Here is a 10,168-nt window from a genome sequence, read left to right as displayed (position 1 = left end):
CCTTTTTTCCCCACCTGTTTCATGTCTGACTGTCTGTCACCTTGTCATTTATTAGGCGTTAATAAAACATCAAGAGGGGCTCTACATTGCGAATAGTAATGGGTTATGCTGACAGCCACATCAGCACATGTGGATTCTATAAATGAGGCAATGAGTTTGGTGAGAGGAAACTGAAAGCACCACTTAAACTTTCCCCAGCGTCAAGTTTATGTGACACAGCATTACGTGATTCTCTCATTATTTGAACAGTACTCAGACAATCAAACTGCCAAATCTGGGTTTTAAGTTACCATGAAGGTATTGTATCATCATCTGTTTTTTATGTATTGCTCTTGTGAATTTATGAGAATATATTTTTATCATCCATTAATTTTCGTACGGTGTTCCTTTTCATTGTCCGACTCATTTGAAGCTTTGATGGCAATAATAAGTAATTCTCTATCCCTCTCAGTTTTCGAGTATGAATGTCAGTGCATACGGACAAAGATTAAAGCTTTATCTATAAATCTCTCCACCGTGTTCTATACCACTTGATCCAACCCAGGGTCACTGGGTGTTGGAGCTGATCCCAGTTGACTATGGACCAAGGCAGAGTACTCTGGACAGATCGCCAGTCCATCACAGGGCAAACACACATGCATGCACTTACATATTTAACAAGCAGTCATAAATGCATGGGCAATTTGGAGTCAACTGGTCTGACATGCATGTTTTTTCAGTGTGGTGGAATACCCGGACAAAACCATTGGTACACAGAAACTAAAAAATAGAACTGAAATGGGGAATTCTTTACCAGGCTTGGTGTTAGAAATCAGACAGACCAATTAAAAAACCAAAAGGATTAAAACTTTACACAGTTGTTAATTCGAGAGAAGATCTGTTGGAGGCCAATATAGTTTAAAGGCTCGTAGAATCATCCCTCAGCACTTATCTGCCCTCATACACAAATTAAAGGAACTATATAATTTAAAACTGTGTATTGATAGAGACTGAAAATATATACAAAGGGATGCATTTATAAAACTGTAAAACTATATGGAATAAGCCCTCATTGTGATCAAGTTGATAATTGCTCTTGATAGGTCTTCTTGCTCATTGTGTCTCAAGCACTGATTTGAAATCTCTTCATTTTTCTACTTGAGCTCTTTGTCTAATTTGAACTTCACAAGGACATATTTTGTGGAATAGTTTCAAAATTGGAATGCTCCATTTGTGTTGTTTGCCATTATTTTTCTCCTTTTTTGCAGCAGAGCAGACACTTGATTCATGCTGGCTTAAAAGCCGGAAGCCGAGGAAATGCTTCAGAGGGAAGCAGCATCTTTAGTGCATTTATGACATCAGGCAGAACCTGTTTACTGATGGACAACACAATATGATCAAAAGCTGAAAAGCAGCCATGCAGCCAAAAATGAATTTGAAAGCAGTCCATCCAAGGTCAAATTTGGTTGTTTTATTTAACATATATCGATTATGAAACATCTGAAACTGCCTATTTTCTAAAATTGGACATCCTTAGATAAACACATTGAAAAGTGTATGATTTAAATGTAGAATTCAGGAAATATAATGTAAAGGTCATACATTAGAGTAAGGGTTAGGTTTTGTCACAACAACACCAATGTTTTTGTTTTGTTGTCTTTTTAAACTTGTCTTATATTTTCCATGGTTTATGTTTTCCTAATTTGCTTTACCCTGTAATCTTTGGTTATTAGATGATTTGTGATGGTTCCCCCCCCCCCCCCACCCCCCCCCCCCCACCCCCCCCCCCCCCCCCACCCCCAACAGTCAAAGAAGGACTAAAAACCTGCCAGGGACCCAAGGTGGTGATCTGTCAGCAGTGAGTTTCAAAGATTGCAAACTTTGATTACAAATCTGGTTCTCAAACCTCAAGGCGACCACCGCCCAAGGTTTAGACAGTAATGCAGTTTTTGTGCAGGACTATTGTAGTGAAGGAGGAACTCAGCAAATCTTTATTTTTGGGTCGACATCCAGACCCTCCTATTGTCAAGGAGTTTACTGGAAAAATTCAATTGTGAATGCAATCAGCTGAAGTTTTTTCCATGGAGTGGCACGCCTCACTCTTCATGATTAAGAAAGAAGCTCAACCATCTGGGAGAGACTGTCAAGCAGCTACTCCATCCCATTGAGAGAAGGCAGCTGAGAGGATCCTGGTCTGAAGAAGCTCCGAGATTGGCCCAGAAACAGCTGGAGAGATTGTATTTCTCATTTAGTTGGAGGGTGGCTTTGGGATCCCTAGAGGAGCTGGTGGAAGAGGGTAGGGAAGTCTAGGCTTCTTTGCTCTCCACGCTGCTGCTTCGAGCAGAAAAGAAGATGGATAGATCTGTGAAGGTTAATGAAATTAATGAAAAAAAATGTATTGTCCTCTGCTCTCATGTGTGTGTTTTTTTTTTTTTTTTTAAAAACAAACAACAGCACCCACTAGTGGCCCAACATGAAAACGACACAATTTTCAGCATTTCTGCCATTGCATGAATGGACATCGTTTTCAAAACATTGTCATGTAAATGGGAACCTTTTCTGAAACCAAACACAAAAACTATACATTTTCATTTGAGACGTTGTCATGCAAACGAGGCCCACCCCCTCACCAACAGCAATAGAAACTACCAGCAGATGAAACCAGCAGAATGAAGGAGTCCTGATACAGTATGTTAAAGTGGAGACGCCATTCTTCTGGATTGAATTTACTTTGAGTGGTCAGCACAAACAAATCAGCAGCAGCTCTGAAATATTACAAAATGAAGATAATTGTCCTCACTTTTGAATAATAAGTTCAAATCATTTGGAAGTCTTTTTAAAGATCTTGCCAGATTCATGGCATTTCACATGCTTTCCTCCGAGGGGCTTTAGAAAGCTCTTTGAACCTAGGCAAGATTACGACACATATTTCAACTGAAAGGAGACCAGAAGTGCTTTAAATGTCAGATTCTTTAATGAGACAGTCATTCCTGAATCATTTGCACCAATATTTAAAACTCTGTGATTCCTGTTGAAGTGTATATACTTTTCTTACAATAGGCACTGTTTGAGAGAAAATCAAATGTTTTAAAAAAAAAAGCCAATTTCATTGGAGTGTACAAATAAAGTGGCACAATCTTATAAGAGACATACCTACCTTCACCTTTTGTTCTTCACTTTGTATATTTGACCATTTTGTTGCTCAGCAGAGACATAATACAAAAGCATGGGTTTGATATGCACTGAGTTGGTGGGAATTGTCTTTCCTGAGGGTCATTAATCATTCTAAGGTACTAAAACATATATACATGTTCAGTACAGCTTCAGTTTTTTCCCCCCCCATTACTTTAATAACATAATGATGTTCAATACTGAGGCTCATTTCAGAAGCATATTGTCATCCAAGAGTAAATCGCAAGCTGGTTCCACTGCAATGGTGAAACTGGTGTTGTAAATGCATATGCAATAATATAGCAATTCACACAGGTTATTACTCCCCTCCCTTTCTATAGGCACACAAGGTCAAAGTTTATATTATAGCAATTATGTTTTGTACCATTAGTCCTTTAATATCATCCATTTATCTATAATATTCTTAATAAAAAAAATACCCATTATGTATAATTTTCATAGATTGGAGAAATTAAGCAGCCTGAGCATAAAATGACTCATTTTGCTGTTACAAGGCAGCAATTTAGAATCAATTTCATAGTAACAGAAGTAATAGAAACCATGCTGCCAATTACACAGACGACAGTTCTTTGACTATGTGCCTCATTCAGGCTTTCATTAATATTCATGTGGCAGATGTTCAATTGCCTGGATGACAGAAGTAAATCAGGGATATCTTCTGGGGATTTCTTCTCTTAGAGTGTGACATCATAACTCATCCTGACATGCAGTACCACAACCATCAGGCCAGGCTGTTTGAAATATGGAGGAGAGCTGGTATCACAGTCTGGAGCCACCATTCAAAGGTTTGGTTCGCTCATGTGGATCTGACATGCTCTGTCAGCAACAGGAGGCCCTACTTTGTACTTTAAAAAAAAGAATAAACAAGATTATGTCTTTTTTCAACTCCTTCAAAGTTTGTAAGTGTGATAAGACGTGACAGTAAATCTTTCTCTTGAACTGTTCATATGGGCTGTGGTGGTTTAGATAAATCAATAAGAAATATATGGCCCCGTTGGCTCTGTTTCATCTCTTTCATTCCCTCTGCCCTCTTTGCTTGCTGAGGGAATTTTGATCACAAGGATGGCAGGGAGGATCACAGAAATGAGAGCATGCAAACTCTGCAGGACACGCTTCGGCTTGTCAATATCATGCGTTTTTTTTTCTAAAACTTAGAAACATTCATGATGGGGTGAATTTGTTATGCAGTGATGTGGAATAACAGTGATGATAAGGGAAACCAAAACTTTTGGGTTGTTTTGGCTCCAGAATCACATTTGTTGTATATTTTTACCACTCTGCTTATGATGTTTATATAATAACTTTTATGGTTTGTTTTTTTGTTGTATGATCCTGAAAACTGAAGATTTCTTGTAAAAAGAGTAGAAAAAAAAAAAGTAATGTCACAATGAAATTCACATCTTATAAACAAGGTCAGATTTTCCTGAACCTTTTCATTCAGCCATCCATTCCCTCATTCATTCATCCATGCATTATATTTGCTGTTCCGCAGAAAATGGGAATTTTGGGGCAATAGCTTTTGAACTCATAAAACATAACTGCAGCGTTTACTGGCTGCTGACATGGTCTGTGTGTGTGATGTATGGGGGTGGGAATTGAGGGCTCCACTTGATTACTTAGTCCTAATCATCCAATCCATCTAAAGTGTACACCTCTAAGATCACCTTCTTTTAGTTATGCAGGTAAATATGGTCTTCAGAAGTTAGTTTCCCATAGCTGCTGCTATTGAGGCGACACAGCCAGTTGGATATTTGAAGGATCTTTGATCCAACCATCTATCCATCCATCCATCCATCCAGCCAGCCAGCCAGCCAGCAAATTTAGGAACAGTTTAAGGTCACCAATCCTCCTCACATGAATGTTTCTGAACTCAAGGAGGAGGTACAAGAGCAAGAACAAGAAAACTCAGGTGTGCCCAGGGAGAACATGCAGACTTTACAAAGAAATGCCCAGCCTGGACTTGAACCCACAATTCCCTCGCTATGAGGGAAAGGGCTAACCTTGCAGCCTTTCAAAGTGTTTATACTTCAATATTCTTGTTTTGCATATCGTCATACATTTGCTTCCCACTATCACACTTTTCCACCTCCAAAATCAACACCAAATTCAATCATTATTCTCTAAACATCAAAAAGAGAAAGATCATGAGGCAAGTGCCAGTTAGTTTACATTTGGTTTAATACTTGTTTTTGGTGTAATACACATAGACCTCTCCAAAGCACTTTTCCATTCTTTATTTACCTTGCAGTACTTATTCACATTTGCAAACTGCTTGTAAAAATACTTTACTGTATTGAAGACAGTTTGCCAAAGATTATAATAGTTGACCGTGCATACCTTTAACAGATGTAATCTCTTGATGTAGTTAAACATATATTAATGCCTGGAGTATCGAAAGGCGTACATTCACATCATTAACATTGCATAACTGCATAAACTATTTAGTCTATGCTGACCACATTGTCTCTAACTTCAAAGGCAAGATTGTCAGGATCCATTTCACTCGGCTTGATTCTGTAAGTAAACTGAGCCATTGATCTCTTCTTGTAAATAACTGAAATAGATTGATGGGACAGCTTCAACCTTAATAACACATCAACCATTTTAAAGTAGTTTCTCCTTACGTGATATTATTTGCTTTGAAACTTTGGCTAAATGAGACAAAATAGGCCAAAAATAGTAAAACTATACATTACTACTGTTTGGCAAACGTTGGTAATAATACAACTGAAAAATTACATAACCAGAGTCTTTTATGTATTCCCTGGCATAAAATGAAAGCCCTCCTGAGAAGCAAAATGTTGACCAATTTTGTATAATTACCTCACTAAAATGTTTGTATTCTGAAGCCAAGAGGTGGCGGTCAGTGAGCGAGTGTGATTAAATACCAACTGCATCTCATGCATCGATATAACCTTTCAGCATGCCCGTACACACCCAGGGTGAACCTTGGGGGTGGATATACAGATGGATAGTGGAAATGCTGGGGATATTTCACAGGGCTGATGGCCAGCAGTCCAACACTTTCAGTGCTCTCAAGCTCTAATTGAGTTTTTACGTGACCCAAAGTGTGATTATCCTTGCTCTCCATTTTCATTACGAAACCTTCATTACACTTCGCTGTCTGGGCTTCTCTGCTAACACCACCACAGAAACTAAAAGGCTGTTGGAAGATAAATAAGGGACGGAAAGAAATGGCTGATTTATGGCCTTTCACGCTGTCACATAATGGTTATCTTGAGAAAGTAGCTTGACTAAACATTTGCTTTCCTGCTCAAATGGGAGAGCACCGAGAAAAAACGAATGGCTTTTGGAGAGAATTGTGCAAAGACGAAACTGAAACCCAGATATGTGTCTGAAGATTTGGTAAGCACCAGAACTGAAGTGAAATCCCAAGATGTTTTCATAGAGATTTGCATTTTTGTCAAGATTAAACAAACCACAAACATTTACTGCAAGCATTTAATTTACTGGTGAAATTGTAGAAAAAAACACAACAAAAACAGTACCGGTATATATACATATATATATATAAATTAAAACTGGGGGATATTCTCTCTTTGAGGGAATGTACTAACCACTATACTTTATTTACAATGAACAGCAGTGAGTTAAGTCACGGTAAGATGGGGCATAAATGAAAACAGGTGCACAGCAGACACTGTTAACGGCCTATTGTGTCCCAAGACAATGCTGAAAGGAAACTAGTTGAAGAGATTGATAGTGAAATCAGTGAGATTGACATGTATATATCTGGACAGAATAATACTGCAGGCTGTTGTCACAGCGAGCCTGTCCATTCTCAGACCGCTGCCTGACAGGGAAAATCCCATTTTAAAAGGGGTACTTCTGGAATTTACACTTGGTATTGATCCGTTGCAGTCATTTAAAAAATCATTGTAAGAGAACTTATTGCAATACATCCAACAGCTACTGTTCTTCTTTAGGCTTTAAAAAACTAAACAAAAGTGTGTTCATCAAACAGGTCCTGGGAAAAAAAGCTTTGACTGAGGGTATCTTTTAAATCTTACCCTGTAACTGTCAAATATAGTAGTACAAGTAAAAGGAATTAACCTCAGTGAGAAACTTGAGGTCAGTCCCTCTGAAACCTGAAGTTAATAAAACATATCAAGATGCAAAGCAGATTTTCTCCAATATGTCTCTCAAGGTGTCACTTTTAATGGACTGTCTGGTCTTTATGACAAGTTGTAGTTTTACATGCAGCGTGAGAGTCTCCTCTCTCAGAAAGTGTCAAGAAAAGATTAACCGAGTCTCTAGGTCAATGCAGAGAGAGACTTTGAAATGGAACAGTTTCAGTTCTGACCTGTCAAAGTACATTCACAAACTTGTAATGTTGAAACCGGATACACGAATAGAGCGTGAAGATTTGCGCTTCAGTGAAGATCGAGAAAGAGGATATAAATTCTGAGTGCAATCCTGAAGACGGGTTGCAATAATTGTGATGAATGTGACAGATTTGCCAACTGTGGACGATCCCGACTACGAGATGATTCTGACAGACAGTCAAACATTCAGCATGTCAAGACAGATATGCAATTTTCTGTCAAATAATTGACCATTAACATGCAAATGAGAAAAGGGCCACCGGGGATTGTTAACAAGACGCAATGACAATGTGACAAAGAAAGCTATGAAACATGATGATTTAGTCTGAAACAAAGGAAACACAAGGCGCGAAATGTCTTCCCACATGTCTGTAGATAACGACAGTGGTTCACCGCAGATATAAAAAAATAAGTGAAATGTTGGACATGTTACTATTGTTCTTTTGTTTTAATGTGGAAAAGAGCTGCAATCTCTCAGGAAAAGATTGCCTGAATTCTTAGTTGCATTTCACAATAGACAACGAAATCCTTGTCTATTGTGAAATACAACTAAGAATGGGGCATTTGTGATCAATGAGCCATGACTGCATCAACATTACTTTTCATAAAAGCATTTCACAATTTATCACATTTTCTCATATCTCATGTCTATACAAGAGGCAGGATTGCGATTCATTGTTAGACATGTGGATGCTTGTCTTCTTCAATCTTGCAGTCAGTTGTGCAAGAAAACATTAAAAAAAAAAATAAAAAATGTTGTTGAAAGAACTCTAATGTTGACGGTTTATGGAAAATCTGTCTTTAAGGCCACCAAACTATAACAGATGATGTTTATCCTTGGTGCATCGTCGAAAAAATTTCTCCACTTTCACTTCCTCATTATAACACGTTTTGTTAGACTCTGTATCTTTTCTTTGTGCTTCGCTGCAAGCGTCATTTCAAATCTCATGTTTCATCTCAAACGTGAAGGTTAAGTTTTATAAGACAGTCAACACATTTTGGCTTCTACTACACACACTTCACAATTTCATACTTTAGTCTTTACTTTTGTTGTTGTTGCTATTTAGCAAATGTTATATTCCCTTCTGTGCTGAAAACAGCTTCAGAAATCATTTGTACATTGTAGCAGAGTTCTTGCAGAAAAATCTAAATCTGTTGACATAAATTGTGGTTTGCAAAATGTGTGTGACGTCATTTCTTAAGGTGTTCTTTCTTACTTAATAACAAACTGTATCCGTGTTCAGTCACACCTGAGTTTCAGCCTAATGTGGGAATCACCCAGAAGACTGCTCTCCTGGAGTCGTCTCCACTTTGTGTCGGTGCAGAGACCCATCAGACCAAAACAACTCGTCAAAATATTGTCTCAGGACATTGCTGCTTACAGCAACTTTTCGTCACAACTCCCATTGTGACGAAGGTACACGTCTTGGCAGATTTATATTGCTGGATGTTGCTTAAAATGAACTGAGCTTTTATATGATTTAAATTGATAAATAAGTCCCACTATTTAGGCAGTTACCTCACTTTAATCAGAAACACCATATTTGAGGAAGATGACACCAGCGCATTGAGGAATATCTTGATAATTAAATTATTTTGCATTAATTATATGACAGTTTTGACAGAATTTATACCAGCAAAACAACAAGCTATATATAAAAATGAAAATAGTGGTTTCAAATGATAAAACCACAACGAATAAAGAAAAAATATATGTCACTAGACGTAAAAGAGCATTATTTAGACTTTTCAGAGCATTTCCCACATTTTTGTCTTGCAGTGGAACCATGACAGGCTGAAATTTGTTGCTACACGACGTTCCGTTCAAAAGCACCGTTTCACTTCCTGTTAGAATTGACAACAGAGCCGCTGCCGAGAAGCTAACTGCCGTAAGCCTGCTGCTCGTCAATAAATGTTGATGTAGCACAACAATTTAGGAACAAGAATGATTCCTTACACTGTCAACATCAAGCTCGCGGCTCGGACGCTGACTGGCACCCTCAACCTGCAGAACAAAACCGCAGTGGATTGGTGAGTAGTGTATCTCTGCCGCTAGCATCTTTAGCTCGTTGAAGCTAATTAATTCAAGGAAAATGAATGAAATATGTCACTGAACACGTTCTCGTTGTGGATGTAGCGTCTGTTATTGGTTAGATAGATGGCTTTGTTATGTGCTGCTGATACTGTTGATTTTCCTCTGCTGAAAGATTAAACCTGCAGGCTGTCATGTGTGTCATGTGATTATGTGACATTTTCCTGGGCCTGATGGATTCCTCCACCCTCTGTCATGCTGCATGAAGGGTGACAACAATGTGACTTAATTTCAGCAAAATTCAAGGGATGATGAATCCCAGTGACGTCGTGTGTTTACATTGTAGTCAAGGGCAGGACACACTAGATGACAAGACACTCCTGTTCATGAAGTTCTTATGTTGTTTTATGTTATTCTTGTTTACAAGGTTGCATTGTGATGGCGTTTATTGCTTGCAAATACACAGACACAAAAAAAAAAGAGATTTGTCCCACTGTTTTGAGTTTGCATGTGTGAGTCTCTTACTTTATCTTTACTCACAATCGTGTATCCTGCTATTGCCTGTGGGGATCAGCTGAGATGGGCTCCATTCTGTGTGAGCATAACTTGGATAAAGTGG

General features: G+C 38.3%; 1 protein-coding gene across 1 annotated transcript in view; it reads left to right on the top strand.

Moving 5' to 3' along the window:
* The first annotated feature begins 9,349 nt into the window (after positions 1-9,349).
* The window catches only part of wdr11 (WD repeat domain 11), a 63,706-nt gene continuing 62,887 nt past the window's right edge, over positions 9,350-10,168 (top strand). Inside the window, exon 1 of the mRNA XM_080481674.1 lies at positions 9,350-9,548. Coding sequence (XP_080337800.1) covers positions 9,463-9,548 — 86 coding nt within the window. The 5' untranslated portion in view covers positions 9,350-9,462. The remainder of the gene's footprint in view (positions 9,549-10,168) is intronic.

This window comes from Lipophrys pholis (assembly GCF_963383615.2).
Source record: "Lipophrys pholis genome assembly, chromosome: 15".
In the NCBI taxonomy this organism is placed as follows: Eukaryota; Metazoa; Chordata; class Actinopteri; order Blenniiformes; family Blenniidae; genus Lipophrys; species Lipophrys pholis.
The sequence above is the reverse complement of the archived record's forward strand: the minus strand, read 5'-3'. Positions and strand labels throughout refer to the sequence as shown.